The 21,235-nt window shown below is 39.8% G+C and overlaps 1 protein-coding gene across 8 annotated transcripts in view; it reads right to left on the bottom strand.

Moving 5' to 3' along the window:
• The window catches only part of Bbx (bobby sox homolog (Drosophila)), a 255,067-nt gene that overhangs the window by 24,284 nt on the left and 209,548 nt on the right, over nucleotides 1-21,235 (bottom strand). For all 8 annotated transcript variants that reach the window (XM_005386346.2, XM_005386352.2, XM_013515187.1 and 5 more), the window contains 3 exons: nucleotides 14,254-15,262; nucleotides 13,200-13,338; nucleotides 9,592-9,740 (listed from right to left, as the gene is read on the bottom strand). In XM_005386346.2, the coding sequence (XP_005386403.1) occupies nucleotides 9,592-9,740; nucleotides 13,200-13,338; nucleotides 14,254-15,262 (1,297 nt within the window). The remainder of the gene's footprint in view (nucleotides 1-9,591; nucleotides 9,741-13,199; nucleotides 13,339-14,253; nucleotides 15,263-21,235) is intronic.

The following is a 21,235-nucleotide window of genomic DNA, read 5'->3' as shown; positions in this document are numbered from 1 at the left end:
ATCAGCTAAGATTCTGAGAGGTGCTGGATTCAATCTGCGGGTAAGTTCAGGGAAGTACTTCCATTTTAACAGGCTAAATCCTCTGATCCATGAACATGGGATATTTTTCCATTTATTTCTATTACTCTTTGAACAATGTTTTGCAGTTTTCACCATGTTACACTTCTTTTTTTCTGGTACTGGGGACTGAACCCAAGGCTTTCATACTGATCTATATTCACAGCCCTGTTCTAATTTATTTTGAGACAGGGTCTTACTAGTTGCCCAGGCTGGGCTTGAACTTGTCATTGTCCTGCCTCAGCCTCTTAGCGTGCTGGGACTGTAAAGTATGCGCCACCACACCTGATTTATGTTGCATTTATTTTGTTAAATTTATTCTGAAGTAGTTTTGGGGGGTGTGTGCCACTGGAAAGGGAGTTATTTTCTTCATTTCAGTTCTAGATTGTTCATGGCAAGTATACAGAAATACAATTAATTTTTGTATTACTGTATCTTGCGTCCCTACTGAAATCATTTATTACCTAAAAAGTTTTTTAGTGGATGTCTTAGGATTTTCTACCTGTGCATGGGTCTTCTAGGGACTGGGGATGGAACACTGAGGTTTGCATCTAGACGTCTCCCCAAAGTCTCAGGTGGTCACGGTGAGGCTTTTGGAAGGTGACCAGGCATGCGGGCTGGTAGCTGGCCTGCGGTTAGGAAGGCAGGTCTGGATCAGGCAGGTCTGGATCACTGGGGCATGGCCTGGAGGGTCTAACCTCCCTGGTTCCCTAAACTCTAACTCCTTTCCACAGTGCCAGATTCTCTTCTCCTATGCGCCCCTGACATGCAGTCCTGCTTTGGACCAGTCGACTACAGACAGAAACCCCTACAAACTGTGAGCCAAAATAAACATCTCCCTTAAGTTGTGGCTGTCGGGTACTATGTTCCACAACGAGGAACGTGACCAAGACAATCGCGCCATATGAGAAGGGCGAGTTTTACTTCCTGACCAGTCTCAATGCCTTTTGCTTCTTCCTCCTAACAGTGCTGAACAGGAAGTGGCAAGAGCTGACCTCCCTGTCTTGTTCCTGTGCTTACAGGGAAAACATCTCCGCTTTTACCACGAAGTATAGTATTAGCTGTGCATTTACTGTAGATGCTCTATCAGGTTTAGGTAACTCCTTTCCACTCAAGTTTGTCGACTGTCTTTATCATGAAAAAGGGCTGGAGTTTTTTTCTGCATCTACCAAGATGATCACGTAGTTTTGAGAAATATTACATTAATTGGTTTCTGGATGCGAAGCCAACCTTCCGACACGGGTAAAAATCCCACTTAAGGTGTACAATAGTGATATTTTGCTAATTTGGTTTGGCGGTATTTGAGGGTTTTGTGTCCATATTTACACAAGATAACCAGTCTATTCTCACTTCTTGTTTGTCTAGGTTGACATTCGAATGAGTCATAAGAGAGTTTGGAAGTGTTCACTCCTCTGCTAACGTTCTGGATTCATTTGTGAAGCACTGGCATTAATTCTTTAAAAGTTTTTATAAGAGTCCAGTGGTGAAGCCATCTGGGCCTGTTTTTTTTCCCCCGCCCCTGGGCAAAGTTTTGATTGCTATTCAATCTCTTTACTAATTAAAGGCCTGTTCGGATTGTCTTTCTTAAGTTGATTTTGTGTTTGTCTTTCCATGAAGGGTTCATTTTACCTAGTCTCTCTGATTTATTGCTACAGAGCTGTTCATAGTATCCCCTTGCAGCCTTTTCTCACTTGTGTAGAGTTGATAGTAATATCTTCCACTTCATTTCTGATTCTAAGAATTTGAACCTTTCTTTTTCCTTGATCACAATCTAGCTAACCCATTTCTAAACTGTTTGATCTTTTCAAGGAATAGATTCTAATATCACTGCTTTTCTCTATTTTTCCATTATTATTTCTTTCTTAAACCTTTGGGTTTAAGTATGCTTTTTTTTTTTCCTCTGTCTTAGGGTGAAAGGTTAGGTAGAGATCTTTCTTTTTTAGTTATAGGCATTTATAGCTATAAATTTCTCTCTAAGCATTGCTCTACTTGCATCCCTTCAAATTTTATATGCTGTTCCTTCACTTTTATTCACTTAAAGTTCTTTAGGATTTTTCTTTGATTTCTTTGTGTGTGTGTTGTTTTACTTCCACGTACTTGTGAATCTCCTGGGTTTTCTCCTGTTACTGAATTTTAATTTCATTCCTCTATAGTTGGAGAACATACTTTGTATTTTAATCCTTTTTAATTTATGAGTTTGTTCTTGTTACCCAGGATTGCTTTTGCTAATATGGATCTCTTCTGGTTCCATGTGAATTTTATGATTATTTTCTTTAGTTCTGTGAGGAATGCCGCTGCTATTTTGGTTGGGATTGTGTTAAATCTGTGTACCAGTTTTGGAAGTACGGCTGTTTTGACAATATTGGTTCTGCTTGTCCAGGAACAGATGTTTCCTCTTTCTGGTGTCTTCTTTTATCTACTTTTTCAGGGTACTGTAATTTTTGTTGTAGAGGTTTTTCACTTTCTTGGTAAGCAATTCCTAAGTATTTAATTTTTGGTGTGTTGATTTTTACATCCTGCTATATTGCTGAATTTGGTTATTAATTCTAGAAGTCTTTTGGTAGAATCTTTTGTGTCTTCTACATAGAGGATGATGTCATCTACAAATAATAGCAACCTGACTTCTGCTTTTTCTATATGTGATCCCGTTTCTTTATCTTGCCTGACTGCTCTGGCTACTGTTTCAAGTACTATACCGAATAGAAGTGGTTATAGTGGACATTCTTGTTTCGTTCCTGATTTTAGGGCAAAAACTTTTGGTTTCTCCCTATTTAACAAGATGTCAGTAAGTCTGTCATCTAGGCTTTTTATCGTATTGAGATAAGTCCTTCCATACTTACTTCCTTCAGGGCGTTTATCGTGAATGGATGTTGGATTTTGTCAAAGGCTTTTTAGTGTCTATTGAGATGACTGTGAGGAGGCATCATGGTCTTGGATATTAAGTTTTACTACAAATCACAGTGATGACAACAATGTGGTACTGGCACCAAGGCAGACATGTGCATCAGTGGAACGGCGTGAAGGACGCAGACTCCACCCCAGACGCAGCATGTATCTGACTACTGACAAAGGGGGCAAAAACATCCTCGGGCAAAGGCAGCATTTTAATACCCGGTGCGATTCACCTGCAGAAAACTGAACCGAGATCTGTATTTCTCAAAATGTATTAAGGTCAGAGATCTCAATGGTAAAACAGAAACCCTTCTGTTGGAAGATGAAATAGATACAATTTTTGGGACACAGGACTAGGGAAGGACCTTCTGAATAGAACCCTAACTGTATAAGAAATAATACTCGAAATCAAGAAGTGGGATCATATCACATCAAAAAGCTCTGCACAGCAAAGGAAACAACCAACAGAGTGAAGATACAATGGGAAAAACATTTTGCTAGCCGTTCCTGAGCCTGAAGACTAAGAAGAACCTAAAGGAACTAGATTTCCCAAAATAAAAGACCCAATCCAAAAATGGGTAACTGAAATGACTAGCTATTTCTTAGAAGAATTGCAAAGAGCCACTACATACATGAAGAAATGTTCAACATCTCTGGTCATTACAAAAATACAAATTAAAACACAACTAAGCGTCCACCCTATTCCAGGAAAAAATGGCAATCATCAAGAAATAAAATAATAACAAACACTGGCAAGGCTGTTGAGTAAAAGGAACCCTTATACATTGTTGGTGGGAATGTAAACTAGTGCCACTATTATGGAAATCAGTATGGAAATTCCTCAAAGAAAACCCTAGAAATTTCATTCAAGCAAGCTATTCCCTTTCTATGTGTCTTATCAAAAGAATTAAAGCTATCATATTACAGTGACACATGCATACTCATGTTTATAGCAGCACAATTCACAATAGCTAAATCTTAGGAGCAACCTATATGGCCACCAGATGAATGGCTAAAGGGATGTGGTATTTATATACAATGAGGTACTACTATGCTACAGAGAATAAACTTGAGTCATCTGTAGGAAAACGGATGCACCTGGAGACCACAATGTTAAGTGAAATAAATCAGGCACATGCCTAAATACTGTATGGTTTCTCTTATACGGGAAACTCAAAGAGTAAATAAAGCACAAAAGAAAGGATAGAGCTAGGCATGGTGCTGACACTGGTAATCCCAGAACTTAGGAGGCTGAGGCAGAAGGACTGCTGTGAGTTCAAGGTCAGCCTGAGCCACCCAGCAAGATCCTGACTCAAAACACCGAAAAAAAAAAAAAAAGGACAGATAATGGGAAACAGGGAGATAAATCTTTTGCAAATGGGAAGGGGACCAAGAGATGGGGAAGGGGAGGAAGAACAGAGGGAAGAGAACCAAAAAAGAACTGAGATGTGTTATGTACCTGTACCAACTCCCATAAGGAAGGTGATCACTGCATACTATAAACATGTAGTAATAAAAAATAAAAATTAGGGGCTGGGGATTTAGCTCAGTGGCACAGCGCCTGCATGGCAAGCATAAGGTCGTGAGTTCGATTCCCGGCACCGGCAAAAAACAAAACAAAAAAAATTAAACAAAAGTTATTACTGTATTTTATTGTTCAGCAACAGGCATTGTGGGAGACTCTCCCATGTGTACCTGAAAAGGATGTACATTCTGCTATTATTGGGCAGAGTGTTTTAGATACATCGGCTAGTTCCAGTTGGTTTATAGTGTTCCTTAAATCCTCTCTTTCCTTGTTGATCTTTGCCTAGGGTTCTATTAATCATGCTTTTTCACACAGCACATCTCCCTTTTAAGCACATAATACACTTTCCTTATTTCAGGCTTATTTATTGTCTTGTATCCCCAGCATAATGTAACCTCTATGCCGGGAGGCCGCTTTCATTCACAGCTATAATCTAAGTGCCTACAGTGGTGCTTCGTGTATGACAGGTTCTGAATTTTGTTTCATGAATAAATAAAGCTCATGAAGAGCTACTTGGCACAGAGTATGCAAAAATGACATTTGCTGCTATTATTATTGATACCATGAAGCTAAGCAAGTGTTTTCAGATGACTACACCAAGGCATCCTTCTAAAATAACCAATAACAAATGCCTCTGAATTTGCTGGCGGTACATCGAAATGGGAATACAAAATCCCTTCTTGCTTGGTTCCCTGGTAAAAGGAGAACCAGAGAAAGGAAAATACATCTTTCAGGTACAAAGAAAAGTGTCATGTGTTCATACTACACTAATACTATGGGTGTGCTCTATATTATTGGTTTGCGATGACTACCTCATGATCTTACAAAATCCAGGCTGGGGCACTGAAATGACATATTAGCAATCCTGGAAAAAGAAGCAGGAAGAAACAAATTCTGAAACTTCTCATGATCATAGCAACCACACTGATTTTCATGTAGGAAAATAATAATACATTGGTTCACAGAAAGCATAATAAAGTGATTCACAGAAACAAACTGAGTTGATGTGTGGAATGGGTAAGGAAAAAAGAAAAGGATGTATCTTTTCAGACCAAAACATACTCAGAAAAATCTAAAAAGTACCCATTCAGAGCAAAGCTAAAGACAGAACTTCCATTATTAATAAGAAAATAAAAAGAGGTTTTGTGCATGGAAGAGCTTCAACAGAATTGAATTTTTAAATCCTTTGCTCCAATCACTTCCTAAAGTAGAGCTATAAAATACTCTAAGCAAATGATAACTCTTTCAAAGAAAGTGAAAAACTTGAAAAGAAAGATAAGATCTAATTCCAGTCACTGAAAAGCAGCAATTTGGGAGTCAAAGAAGCGAACACTTTAATTTCTGCTCACAGACAAGGTACATGACAATATTAAACATGTTTTCTAAAGAAGATAAAAGTATTTGTACTACATGGCAAATGTTAGGAAATTTACTATTATCTTTTTCCTTAAGTTTCTTGTTATATAAACAGAAGTGTTCATAGGAGAGGGGAAAACGGTAGAAAGTGAAAAGCAGGTAAAAGAGTTTTAGAAGGAATCATTTAGACAACAAAATCAACAACTGCACACTCAATCAATACTTGTTTTTCACTCTATACCAGTGGTGGTGAACCTATGGCATGTGCGCTGCAGCCGGCTGTTTGTTACCATTGAAAGCTTTCAAAGGTTCACCGTCACTGCTCTGTACTATTCTTAAGGCTCCATCTCATCTCTTATCAAATTTCTTGAGAGAATATTTGCATCAACTTTAGCTTCTTTCTGACCAGTATCACTCACTGCTGGTACACATAGTGTCTTTGACCTCCAATGAAGGTGGAGGTCAAAGTTGGCAGAAGCTCTAGCTTCCTAACGGCTCCAAGGGCTGGCCGGGCTACGCCCAGGTCTCAGCTCTCTCGGACTGAAAGTACATTCAGGGTGGCTCAGTCCAGCACATGTGCCTCTGCTTCAACCTTCAGTTCCATGAACCTACTTACTTATTACCACTGTAAAAACCTGAACTCTTTAATCACTTTAAATTTCAAACTTAAAATATAATGTTAATTAGGAAAAAGAAAAAGAAAAAGCATGTTTGGTAAGAGCCAAAAAAATATGGAAACATAGAATAAAACAGGAGAAATGAAGTCAAGGGCCAAGACGAGGCATAAATACTCTGTAACACTCTAAATCGAACTCAATTTGCTTTCACTCCAAGACCCTACTTCCATTTGAAAATTACTATTTTGCAGAGAACTTTTGCTGGTTTTGTAAATAATGCTTCAAAAACATCAGCCGTATACATAAAATAACATATCAAAACAAATATCTTAAGGCATTCCAGTTAGACTTCTAACTTAAAGCTTTCATTTAAAAACATATCATATAACCTGAGAAAAAAGTGTCAGATTAGGTCTCTTCAGCTGAACTTCACTGAGAGTTAGAAGCACTGTAATTTACTGGATAATTTGCTCTTAAAAGCCAAAGGAAATGCTATTCCTGAATCACCCTCCTTGTTCCCTTATAACGTAGCCCAAGTTCAGTTTGTAGAATGTGGCACTTAGTTTATATAGTTTTTGACAAAACCCATTAAACAATTATAAGGAATGGGGTGAAAGTAACGGAAAGACAATGGGAAAGGAACAGAGATGACCTGGAAAAACAGCTAAGAATTGCAGCTCAATGGGAAAACAGAGGAATAAAATGAAGCAAGTACAGTGACTCTGAACTACATAACTGTACAAAGGCATAAATACTCACTGCCTCTGGAACCTAAATTTCAGAAAAAAATCTACATGTTTTACATAGCCTGAAGTACCTCAAAAGGTGCTAAGTATAAATGTGGAGAAAATATAACAAATGTTGAACGGCAACAGATATAGGAGAAGATAAAAACAGGCAAGTGGCAAATTACGGGAGGATATTCCAAATTCCAATGGACACATGCACTTTCACTAATGAACTAATGATCTCACACACAGTGTTTGCTTTCAGTGATTCATTATGCAAAGATGCAAAGGGTCTAGAGTCTAAGAAAACAATCTCCTCTATCCCCTAAAGATCAGGCAATTACGGCACAGCTGGTATGGTAATTTCATTAATAACTTGTAGTCTCGTATACTGGTGCTGCTAATGCCAAATTACAATCAGGCATAAACATTATTTCTTTAGTTTACTAAATAGAGAATATATTATTTAATTTTTGCATTACTTCAATTCATCTTGCTCTATGAAACAACGCAGAGCAAAATGTAAACTGTGAGACTCCCCACATATGTAAATTGTTGATATACTGTGGAAGCCATTGACTTTGTGGCTCTAGAGGCATAATGAGAGCTAAGATACCCAGCCATCTTCAGAGCTATAAAATGAAAGCCTGAAACTGTGAGAGGTGGGTAAGAAATGCACAATGTACATCAGTCAATTAAAGTTCCATTTTACTGGCCTGTCAGGGACTTTATATCCAAGAATTATGGGAGCTCAAGATAGCTGGCACCGATGGGCTCATGGACTGCTCCGCCTATTCCTAAGTATCTCCAGGACATGAAGACTATTACTGTATTCCGTTTGGTAACCCATCCTGGTACGCAGCTACCTAATTGTGAGTCCATTTTATTTCTTCCCATATCCATCTTGGAGGGTCTTTATACAAAACTATTTTTTAAAAATGCTTTATTCACTACACTTAGTTTTATTAACCACAGAGAAAACCAGCTAATTCTAAATTGACTTTTAAGTACCATTCATCACTAAAGGGGGAATTTTCATCTGCTTTTCAATGATGTTCTGAGGCACAGCTCTCAAAGACACAGCTCTCCCACAGGCTGCAGCAGTTCCAGTGTACAAACCGTTAGTTTCAAGGAGGAACAGTTTAGGTTTCTTTTCTGAAGAAAGCGTAATTTTTCCTAATCCATGTGCTTTAAATATTCCCTCAAAATCCATGAAACTGTGTCTCCTCATTAATATTCATATCTGATCTAAACATAACACAAGAAGAAACATAATCTGATTTGACACAAGAACAAAAGTAATCTGATTTGACACAAAGCAGGGGACAGCTACTTTTGCCAAGATACTTCCAAGAACTGTTTGATTAGGTCTTGGTCCTGAAAGCAACTACAGCTCAGCACACCAATTCTTCCCACTGGCAAGTCCTGTCCCTAAAGAACAGCGAGTCTTTCCTAGCTGTGAGGAACAAGAGGACTATTTCCCCAAAAATCTTCAAAACTAAAGTAAAACTGGAAGACAACGTTCTCAACAACATCACTACTGTTGTTATTGGAGGTCAAGCACTCCTGTGCTTGAATGTCATGAGTAGGATGGGTGGCGTTGGTATTCTAGCCTCTGCTCCACACAACAGTGTTCCCAGGTGCTGAGATCAGTAAAATTTCCCCCTATTCTTCTTTTTTTGTTTTGTTTTGTTTTTCTCCAGTACCAGGAATTGAACTCACGACCTTGCGCTTGCCAGGCAGGAGCTGTGCCACTGAGCTAAATCCCCAGCCCCTCCCCCTGTTCTTTTACATCCCCTTCTGGATGGGACTATTGCCCTTGATGAGTGCGGAGATGCACCTAAGGCATGTGGATAATTTTAAGAGATTCCCTGAGAGATGCAGGGAAAAACTGATATTTTTAAAAATAAATATGGTAAAGCATTTTCCTCCATTCATCACAATCAATAAAAACAGGTGCATTTATTTTAATTTAGTCCATACTATTAATAAATAGTCTGCTTATCAGGCAAATAGAATGATTTCACTTCTAGAGTGAATCCACAGCAGTATCAAGGAACACAAGAACTGGACTCAGCAGCTTCTGCTCAAGAAAAGCCCAACACCCCAAATTAGAGTTCTAGAGAGCAGACGGTCAAAGACCATGTGTAACACTTCGGAGAAAGCCTTGCCGCACCTTTAAGACCAAATGTACAGTCTGAAATGCCAAAGGACAGAGGCTAAGGAGAATTCAGGAGAAGAAAAGGGAAGAAGGAGGTAGGAACCAAGATAATTTTGGGGAACACGCGAAATTGTGATTCCTTACTGCCTCATTTTAAATCCAATTACTGACTTATCTAACGGGAGCTTCAGAAGCACAGCCAAGGGGATCAGTGACATTCTGAGCATACTGCGAGGAGGCACAGGGACGCCTGACCTTTGCTGGTTCTAGTCAGTTCTGAGGACGCATTCCCAGTCTTCTTCTTTTTTCTTGGGACAGGTGCACATTTCCGGTCGAAAGTAACAGGGCTATATTGAGGAAGGCTGCTGAATTTCTTTTCAAATTCTTCATCCAGCTTTGCTGAGCTATTAGAAGTGGAAAGGGGAACCAGTCAGCACATGACCAAATATCTGAACAGAGAATGATACAAGACGTATTTTAAGGTATTTCGTTTGAGAACAGGGCCCCTAGAATCAGGGCATCTTAAGTAATTCTGTGCAAGGAAACACACCTTTTAAGAAATGCCTGAAAAGACTTACCAACACAATCTTCTTAGTAAACTCACATGACAAGTCATGTTATGATCTTAGAAAAGTTGAAACATCATTTAAAATATTAGCATATATTTTAAGTGGGGAGTTCAGCTGGCATGAGAAGTTTTCATAAAGTTTAGTACAAAGCATACTCTATATTCAGGCAGCTCCTCATTCTAAAGATTATATACATGAATATGCACTGGCAAGCGTACTGGTAAAATATGTTGATAGATGTGTGTTTTAAAAAGCTAATGCTTGACTAGTGCTTGATTAAAACACACACAAATATTTGGATATTAGAAAAAAGTTCTGGAGAGTTGGCCAGACGAAGATGAAACGCCCAGTGAGCAAAGTCAAGTCAGTGTTCAGGGACCATACTACTGGCAAAGAGTCAGCACCACTTTAGCTTCAACCAAAATGCCACTGGCAGGGCGGAGACGTCTTGGGCTCACTCTGACTGTCTGCAACCCCACAACCCAGGAATGGTCGTATGCTGCTGCGTCCTGGGCTGGCTACGCACTTTCATTTAATAAGACTTTCTAACTGGTGCACACTCCAGCAGTGCTGCGCTTGCTGGATGAGCTGTGGGAAGTTATGTGGGGAAGAAGAGGGTAGCTTTGGTGCAGGTTAGAGAAGTTGATGGATTAGGCTTCTAGCTACAGGATGTACTTCAGATATTTCCACCTACAGCCATTCTCAGGTTTGGAAGAATATACAGCACAAGAGTTGGGAGACAGGTAAAAGGGTCAGATGGCCATGCAAAGAGTCAAAACAAGACGGCCATCACTAGGCTCTATCAAAGAGCAAAGCTCCTCTTCCCCTAAAATCATCTTTTCTCATTCAGCTAAAAAAAAGTTACTACCTATGGAAAACCTGCTACTAAATACAAACTATCAAAGAGCTATATACATATGAATATACATAAATATAAACATAATGCATAAATAAATATGTTATGAGTTTTTCAGGTACTATGAATATTCAAAAGAAAACCTCTGAAAATGCAAGATGAACTCTAAGGTTCCTTGAGACTGTTTCAATTTGTTGTTTGTTTTTAAAGAGATAATGAAAATCATCTATATGTTAATTGAAGAAGTATATACAATTAGAACTGCCAATACTGAAGAGAATTTTCCTGGCCCCACCAACTAAGTAGTACACTTTCTAAGATTACAACATTTTAAAATTCTCACCTACACATCTCCGAGCAGACCGACAGGAACCAGTGTTTCCCACTGCTCAGGCACTATACTGGCATGTTCTAAAAGAGGCAAGCCCAGTCTACCGCAGTGACGGTGAACCACTCATTCGTTCCTTCGTCTCTTTGAGACACGGTCTCACTATGCAGTTCAGGCTGGCCTTGAACTCACTTTGTAGTCCAGGCTGGCCTCAAAACACAGTGATCCTCCTGCCCCAGCCTCCCGAGTGATGGGATTATAGGCGTTGCCACTGTGCACGGCCGGGTGAATGTTTTAGAGCTTTCAATGATAACAAACAACTGGCTATGTGACACAGGTGCTGTAGGTTCTCCACCACTGGTCTACTTGATCCTGCCTGACAGGTCAATATTTAAAGAGGTAAAGGAAGAAAGAGCACTGAAGTTACTGCTGATTTAAACCACACTCCCAGCTTTCACATGTGGCTTCCTCAGAAATAAGTAAAGCATATACACACAGCCCTCAACAATCTCAGGGACGGGTTTTCAAAAGACCGTGGTACTTACTGTTTCTCAAAGAAGATCAGTGAAAATCCCTGTCTTACAACTCATCGCTTTCTAAGCGGACCTCACTCTCTATACAGAGAGAGCTGTGCTGGCTTTATTTCCCACCACTTCTACAATGAGACCCGCTCCTCTCCCGCTGGCTAGACTCCCAACGCACTGAAGTTCTTTTAGAAGACACGGCACACTGGTCTAAGTGCTCAAGCGTTACTACTTGTTTTTTAGGTAATTCTACATTTGAAAGCCGCGTTAAATAATGACGAATGGCATGACTTTCTTGTCATTACTTAAGCATAACAAAGGTAACCCTAATGTGAAGTACTCTGAACTTCGAAGGGGATGAGGAGAAGGAGGGGACGGAGAGGGATGGAAAGGAGCTGAGGTGTGTCTTGAATGTGCACCCACCCGCACACGGAATGTAACTGTGATGCTCGGCAAACATGTACTAGTACAAAATAAAAGCCGAGTAAACATGTTAGAAATAAAATAGATAAAGTAAAAAATATACTATTCCAGTATGAATAAATCTGAGGAGCCAGCACCATGAGAAATAATTTCTACCTTCTCACTTGATGACCTAGAGTTGTAGAATTAACCAGACTTTAAAGCACTGTGATTTCCAAGGAAAAATATTACGTTAGTTCCACAAATAGAAATGCAAATATTATGAATAAAACAAATACAATACACCCAGTGCATAAAATCTGCATACCTTTAAACACACTTATGAAAAAATATGGAAAATTATTTTCAATGTATTCTTTTTAAATTTGAACTAATGAGAAATCACAGGATTTTCAAAGCAGTATAACTATGTAGACACTTTGCTCATCAATATAAAATATTGTATCTCCTAGCTTACTAACAAAATGTTTTATATCAAGATTGTTAAGTCTTTGTATAACAGTAGATATGAAGTAATTCTTAATGATTTTATCTTGCTGTATGCCACTGCTTAATTTGTAGTACCTTTCAATGAATAGTTAATGTATTCAATGTTGTCTGTACGATATTCAACATAATATTTTTATCGTAGAGCAATAGAAGATAGTTTAAACAAATCAAGGTTAGAGGTAGAAGCATAATTTTATTTACCTCACATATTCCAGCTGTCATATTATTTTATAAACACACATACATAGTTAGAAATATTAAGTGAATATAAATTTAGTACCATAAACATGAATATAGTACATGAAGTGTGCAAAATATAAACCTAATATAATATCCATCCTAAGTTTCAGATGGGAAAATGGGCCCTAGCAATATTAAAGCGTTTACACGATCACACCATCCTACTTGGTGGACCTCAATTCAAACTCAGCCTGCAGGTTAAAGTCTATACAATTTCTCCTCCACCTAAAATGTGAATGACGCTCTCACTTACATGACTGTGCTACCTGCAGCAGGCATGTGACACGCTTGACACGTGATCACTAGGGAGCTTTCAGACTCTAGGTAAGAGTTAAATGAAAACTAAGAATAAGCACTCAATGGTTTATGTTGGCCTTGAAAACCGACCGCACCAGGCTCTGCACAGTGCCGTGGACGTGCTTGTGGGCACCTACCCAAGGAGAGAGTCTTCTTTCGGCTTTGTTTTCTTGAACTTCTTGTTCCCACTGGTCCCACACTGGTTAAATGTCCAGCTTTCTTCACCCCAACACCCTTCATGATCAGAGGAGTTTCCTTTTCCCGAGCTTCGTTTACCTAATGGAGTTCAGAAAACAGGATGTGCTCAGTATACTGGGGTTGGGAAAAAGCACCTTACTTGCTTCACAAGCGGCCTCTTGACGCCCCAGGTTAGTAACAGAACGTGTGAAAAAGTGACCTAAAACCTCCAAGTTGTCTTGTCATAATTGAATAGGTACAACAGGACCTAAGAGACAAAGAACTATTCCTACGTTTTACATTTGAGAACTAGCTGCAGCATGGGAGCTCATGGCTGATAGACACTGTCGGTTCAAATTTCTCCAAGGCTCACTGGGACGACATCCTTGGAGAACTGCATACTCTGCATTATCTGCATTCAGAGTTCATTCAGCCCACGATTCATACATCTCTTGCCGGAATACAGCTTGTGGCAGCACGCCTAGCGAGAGGCTGTATTTTAAAACAGGTAAATTTGTATAAAATACCCCATGGAGTAAAGGTACACACACTGAATAGACTGCGGATGCTGTCCCATTTTAAAGAACACTTCAATTGCAGTTCTGACTGCCTGATGGAGAGAGTGAGACAGGGTATTTACTTCTGCAGCCTTCAGGTCAGGACTGCTAAATGCATCTGCCTCATTTAGGAAATTCCATTAGTTTTAAAGACCAAACCAAAAGTTCCATTTAATACTGATCCTCAAAACAAGGAGCTAAGCCAAACTACTAAGACCAAAGTTCAGTTCCTTTGAATACTTCTGTCCTGAGAAGTAGCCACTAAATGATACTGGAACTCCTGAAAAGGTACTAGAAAACATGTAGGTAAAATCACAAGTGGCTATTACGCAGCCGTGCAAATGTGAGACATTATGCTGGTGTCACATTGTTCTTTATAGAGGTTCTCCTCACTAGGCCTGGAGGGGAGATTCTGCTCGGTCTTTGTATTCTTTCGAGGTCTGTGTGAGTCACTCACCTCTGTCCACATTCGCTCGCAGAGAGGTGAGCATGCCCTCAGACACCAGGGTTTTATAAAGAGCACCTTTGCAAGACCTCTCAGATTTCCTGGAGCCACAGGTTTCTATTTTTCTGTGGCAGTCACTGTCCTCAGGCTTGGCCTGTCCTGATAGGCTGGGTGGGAGTGCATCCTCCGTGGGGGTCAGGGGCTCTGCTTTTATGCCCTCAGGCACCTCACCGGAAATGTTCTTGCTGGCAGCAATACTAATGAAATCTGGAGGTCTTGACTCTTTGGTAATGTCTGAGGACTTCTCCTTTGACATTTTCTTCTCTCTTGATTTCACTTTTTTCTTTGGTGGCTTGGCATCCAAGAGGCCTCCCTTGCCACTCGAAGATGTGCGGATCTTCTTTCGGGGTGTTTCTCCAAGTTTGTCAACACCCCAGTCTCCTTTTGCGACGGCTTCAATGGTGTATATGACACTTTCGATGTCTGATTCTGAAGACTGCCTCTTTTTGCACGTCTTCTTAGGTGTGGACTTATCATTGCCATGTCGATCCATTTTGCTTTTCTTTTTCTTCTTTTTTAGCTTTTCTGGTTTGTTTAATGCAGTGGGATCCTCAATGATCATAATTCCATGAGGATGGCACATGTGATCCTTTCGACTGGGAACATCACTAATTATTATCTTGCTACTAGCAGAGTAAGAAAAATCAGGGAAATGACTGTATTTTTGATCTTCCTCAAATTCTTCCTTTTTAATTTCTTTGGCGTCTTCCACTTTTATAGCCATTACATCATCCATTTGCAGCTCTTCAAAATTTCTCAGTTCCTTGGACTCTCGTACATTTTCCTTGGCTGGTTTTTCAAATTCTTCCCCCTCCTGCAACCCAGGTGCATCTGTTTTCTCTGCTTTTGTTTCTCTTTCTTCCTTTCCCTTCTCCAACTCCTTAATTCTTTCACTGTCTGCTTCTTTTGCCTTTATTAGTTTTGTTTCTTCCATTTTCACCCCCTCTGACGCCAGGCACATCTAAATATTTAAAATACAAATGGGAGAACAACATGAAATGCCTTTATTATTCCATAATTAAAATTAAACTTTTCAATTATATCACTTTTAAAAATAATCAGAATGAATGGCACAGTTTATAATTAGCTCACTTCTGCCAAATGTAAATGATTCAAATTAGCAAAAGCTGTACGGGACATATTCATTAAACTCTAGACAAACGTATCTGAGACAATTTTTCAGCTTCATCGGAAGCTTTTCCTATGAAAATATGATTTAGCTGGAGGAGGATGGGAACCAGGGTTGAAAGACCCAAGTGTGACCGTTGGTTTTGCTACTTAATAACTTTGTAGCTCGGAATGGGCCATCTTGCTCTGCACTTCCCTTGACCCTTATGAAATGGAAACGATCCAATCTCAGATAATTTTGTGATGGCTAAGTGAGATGATGTACTTATGCTCATACTTAACCATCTGAACTCTGTTCAGATCCCTCACCGCCCAGGGGCAAGGAATGAAGACAACAGTAGTAACTGCCACATCACCGCTTGAAAACAGAAATGGTAAAGATGTCTCTTTAAACAACTACAGGCAAAACGTTACAGAACTACAAATGTTGACAACCATAAACCACAAAAGCTATAAAAACAAAGAAGTTTTGGTTCATATCTTATTTTTTTGTTCTTTTTTTTCAGTTCATTAAGTTTATTGGTACATTTTAGATACAGATAATGACCACATTCATCATAGGGAATTTGTACCTGTAGATGATATTACCTTGATTGTTCTTTTTTCCCATTTCCCTCCCTTCCTTTATAACCTCTTCCTGTCCTTATATATAAAACCTTAGTTTCCTTTTTTTCCTTCTTTTCTCATCCCTTCCCAACTGGGCATTTTCTTTGTATTCTATAATATCTATCACACATTTTGGTCCTTGTTTACACTTTTGGTTTCTCACAGCAGAGAAACAATGTGATATTAACTCATGTGTATCTGAGTTGTTTCACTTAAGAGTATGTTCTCAAGGTGCATCCATCTACCTACAAATGTCTCAAATTTATCCTTCTTTGTGGCTGACTAGTACACCATTGTATAAAAAAAAAAATCACAAAGGTCTAATATCTAGAATTTATAACGAACTCAAAAAAATCACACAACCCACCGACAAATTTAAAGATCCAATCTAAAATGGGCATCCCCTAGTGAGCAGATGCTTCTTACATGAAGAAGCCAAACAGCAAATAAATATATGAAAAAATGTTCAGCGTCACTGGTCATTCGAAAGATGAAGATGAACACAATGCTGAGAGTCCATCTCTCCCTGGAAAGAACGGCTATTAACAAGAAATCAACTAATAATAAATGCTGGAGGGGCTCTGGGGAAAAAGGAGTCTTTCTCCACTGCTGGTGGGAATGTAGACCTGTGCAGCCATTGTGGAAATCAGTGTGGAGATCCATCAAAAAACTAGGATTAGAGGTTCCATTTGACCCAGTTATTCCCCTTCTTGATTTCTCCCTGAAAGAATTAGAGGCATCACACCACAGTGACATATGTGCACCCATGTTTATAGCAGCACTTTTTTTTCTTTTTGGTGGGTACCAGGAATCAAACTCAGGGCCCTGTGCTTGTCAGGCAGGTGCTGCACCCCTGAGCTGCATCCCTGGCCCTAGCAGCACATTTTTGTAATAGGTAAATTTCACTGTGCTTAACTCACTACTGGCAAATTTGATTTGATCTGAACTTTACCTGGCTTCAGATCCTGACCTGAACTAACATGAAACTGTTTAATGTCTTAAACACTTTATCCCAGTGACTATTTATATGCTTTTGCTATCAGAATATTCATGTATTTGAATATATAGTGGGAAAATTACATACAGTGAAGATGTCTAATGTATCATTTTTCTAGACTCTGAAAAATTCTGAACACAGACACAAATCTGGTCCCAGTGCAGTTCAGTTTTTAAATTCATCACACCTCTCCAAACTTCACACAGAGGACGTTCGAGAGCAAGGCTGCCCGCCATCTTCTCCACCTTCCCGCTACCTTAGAATCTCACTCTAAGGCTCTTTTCTGAGAGGGGAAACTGCAGTTTACTGTAAGATGAAATTTTCAGTGACTATGTTTTCATTCATAGACACTCAACTACAAGTTCCCAAATGCCAGGCCCACGGAGCACAACTAAAGATCCCTAAATCAATAGGGCCAGGTTTCTAACTTTGGGCAATTTATCAAGAGGCTGATGATGCTGATTTGGCCAAGAACAGCACAGGAAGTCGCCACTATTACTCCTTTAATTACTCTGCATTAACAACTTAGAGGGGAAAATGTACTGGGGCTTGCTAAGCCAGTACAAACTCAAGCACATGAGCCAGAAGCTAGTAGCTGTCAGGACTGTTCACATTGATAAAATTCGTTTTTACAATGGGTAACACACCGAATTACATTATCAGATGACTTTCTGCCTCACTTTGTTCTTAGTACTTTCAAGGCACTGCAAACCTTTCTGGGAGAATTATGTTATGATTAATGAGACCGGGGAGAAAATGGAGCAGGGGTCAGGGAGGCAACGACTGCAGGCTTGAGAAGACGAACATGTCCAGAGCGCCCAGCCCTTGAGATCATTCACACGAAGATTCACAAGACAGGTTTCACGGCACAGCTACCTTTGCCAGGAACGCAGGTGAGCAAGAGGCTATGAAGACCGGGAAGTTCCCGTTATTAAACCTAACCAGCAATCAAGTTAAAACGTTATCTTAGGCTAATTCTAAAACACTGACATACTTCATCCCCTCTGCATGTTTTAATCTTTGGGGGAGAATCTGCTATTTCTACATCAATTGTGAAATAACTTTTATTTTCCCTCTTTGACTACCCTACGCTTTCGTGAATAACTATCCCATGTGGGCAGAGACTATCTTAGATTAGTTCTAGAAAGAAGGCCAGAAAGGTATTCTCAAGGTAAATTTTATGATGTTTTTTCAACCACTGTCACTCTGGTGGCCTTTAATAGGTCATTTCAGGGACTTTTATCATCTAGGCACTGGTCTTTACAGCAGTATGCCAACAACTTCGTTTGTAAAGGTTCAACTTAGCAAATCTAATAATACTTTGCAAACTCTATTCTCTGCTTCAATATATTTCAAAATGATTCTTCTCATCATCCCTGATAGGATTTCATAGCTAGGAATGAAATGGAACACATGCAAATGTTCACTCTGGGGACATCTTCTGGGAAATAGCATAATATTTCTTCTGTAGGTAATTACACCAAACACTAGTCATGCTTTACTTCCTCGTTTCAGGCTCCTAAAAGTTTTTTCACAAATAGAGTATGTTAATCCTAAATTATAAGAAAAACAATTATATTGCTAGAAATGAAATTATAGACGTAAAGCCAGTATGTCTGAATTAAAAACTACAAATCACAAATCCAATCACTAACCAAAAATCAAGTCAGAGTCTCTGAGCTGGGAATCTGTTACTCTAGAGGGTGTGTGATAGAACCTTCTTCCTCTCGCTGGAATCTGCTCCACTACAGTGTTCTGCAGAGTTGCTTAACCAGCTTTTGCACTGTGAACATATTACTCTATTAGAAGGCAGTTCTATTTTAGTTTTTTTAAACACTGAGCCCAAACTTGCTCACTCCGTATTAGTCTTAGCTCTGGAGGTGAGAAGAGCTTGACTGATACCACACAATGGGCTATGAACCAAGAGGAAACCAAGGCAGAGTAATGGGGTAACAGTACAACCTCCACTGGGTGTTTTTTTTTTTTCCTGAGGCCAAAGTGAACAAACGTGTGCAAGTATAACTTGTAAATGATGTAAGCCTCTATAAGAGCTAGGCAAAACTGAAGCTTTTTTTTGTTTGTTTGCTTGTCTTTTTGTTTTTTTTCCCGTACCAGGAATCAAACTCATGACCTTGCACTTGCCAGGCAGGTGCTGTGCTGCTGAGCTAAATCCCCAGCCCCTGAAAACTGAAGCTTTAATGGAGCAATATCTCTCTTAAATTACATCCCTAGCCTTCTTGTAATATACCAGATGAGAAGTAGTTGAACAATTTGCAGGGATGTTAGGCAGGTTTTAATGGGACAGAGAGATGAATAATTATTCTTATTAAAAAAACACATCACACTTGCAGCTTGTATTGAGGTTGTAATCAATTAAAATTTCCGATTTCTTTACCCACATAATACGGTGGGAAGCTTGCTCTCTCCAACTTTATATTTTTATAACTCATGCAAACCTACAGGTAAGACTTTCCATTTTCCTTACAAAATTTATCTTTCAAATTTGATTTACATTCTCCTCCAGTTTTGTGAGATAAACACATACACATTTACCAGAGCTACTTTCTCGGTCTTTGTCTAAGCCTTCGGTAGCCTGCTGAGTAGGATATGGCCCAGGAGAGAGCCCTCTGAAACACTTCCAGGCCCCTTTCACCAGGCAGTTTTTGAACATTAATACATTTCAGCAATCTAGGACTGCTTTATACTCCAGTCTGTATCTCTCCATTCTGTTCAGAGCCATTGTAAGATTATGTACCAGCAGTCTTGCTAGAATGGAGATATGGTATGCCGGCAGCATTCTCATCGTATTTTATGGCCAGTCAAAACTATACCAAAGAGAAGATGAGGCTGGCCAGTACAGCAGTGAGGGCCCAAGTAAGCAAAGAGAAACACCTTACAACATAACTAGCGCGGGAGTTTAATGGCAGGAATAGGTTTTCTGCACAGGTCGCAAACCACCAAATGGAAGTGGGGAGGCAATGCAGGGATCGGCAACAGCGTGAAGCAAACTAGCAAAGCGCATTGCTGAAGCCTGGGAGGCCGCGTCCCTAGTGGAAGATGGAGGCTCGGTGGGGCTTTCTGCAAGGGGCTGGAACGCAGAAGAGCTGCCTTCACTTTACCCCGACACCACCTCACCCCTTCCGGACACACCCGCACCTCTTTCTCTGCCGCCCCCTAGTCTGGCCCGTGTCTCTCACTGGCTGAATCCAGCTGGGTTCTGGAAGCACAGCAGCAGAGGAAAAGCGGTCCCAGCCCTTTGGGACCTACGGCAGCGGGCAGGGAAACGCATGCTGGAACAGCACGTATCTTCTTTGGGATACGGGCAATTCCAGGTTTCACTTAATAGTTCAAACAGTGCTAGAATAATTTCAAATGTTTCTGGGAATTAATAATCTGCATTTTGAGGATAATACTTATTCTTTTTGAGAATTAGAACGATTTCCCCCTTTTGCTCTTACTGACTTCATTTTCCACAACTTGTCCAAGATTATCAAAAGTGAGGCAAAACTCATTTGCAAGGTCTCGCGGTAGCCTACAGTCTGACCTGTCTGCTGCAGGGACCCGGCAGCGGTCTCTCGAGGCCGTGTTACCCTGGCTCTTTCTAACTGACTGACACATACTTGCCTTCTTCACTTACACCTGCTGGTGTGAATGGAATGTTTCCTGCCCTACCCGTAACGGTAACAGTGGCAATGATTATACAGTTCTGTTTTCTGTTTTGTTTTTGTGAGGTACCAGTTCTAATTTAGACAAACCTCACTTTCTTCTTTCTTTAATTTTAAATAGTTAAAAAAAAATAGCCTTAAAGTTTTTTGTTTGGTTTTGCCAAGCATAGTTCTTACTGGATTTTAGAATACTCTTCCAGCTAATTGATACCACTATTTCACATTCCTACTTAGTTATTTGCAATACAAGGTGCATATTCTTTTACAAATGATGCATGAATATACAGGTTAGCACAATTCGACAACATCTTCTCTATTCTGTGAGGGGTGTGTAAGGAGAGAGAGACTGATTGAGATCTCAGGCCCTATTTTAGGGCCTCTTTTTATGTGTAGTCCCCAAATTTGAATTTCACTTTTCTTTACGTCTCAAGAATATATTCAACTTGGGGCTGGGGATTTAGCTCAGCGGCAAAGCACCTGCCTGGCAAGTGCAAGGTCGTGAGTTCGGTTCCCGGTACCAGAGAAAAACCAAAAAAAA

The sequence above is a fragment of the Chinchilla lanigera genome, unplaced genomic scaffold, assembly GCF_000276665.1.
Source record: "Chinchilla lanigera isolate Chin_1 unplaced genomic scaffold, ChiLan1.0 scaffold00026, whole genome shotgun sequence".
NCBI lineage: Eukaryota > Metazoa > Chordata > Mammalia > Rodentia > Chinchillidae > Chinchilla > Chinchilla lanigera.
The sequence above is the reverse complement of the archived record's forward strand: the minus strand, read 5'-3'. Positions and strand labels throughout refer to the sequence as shown.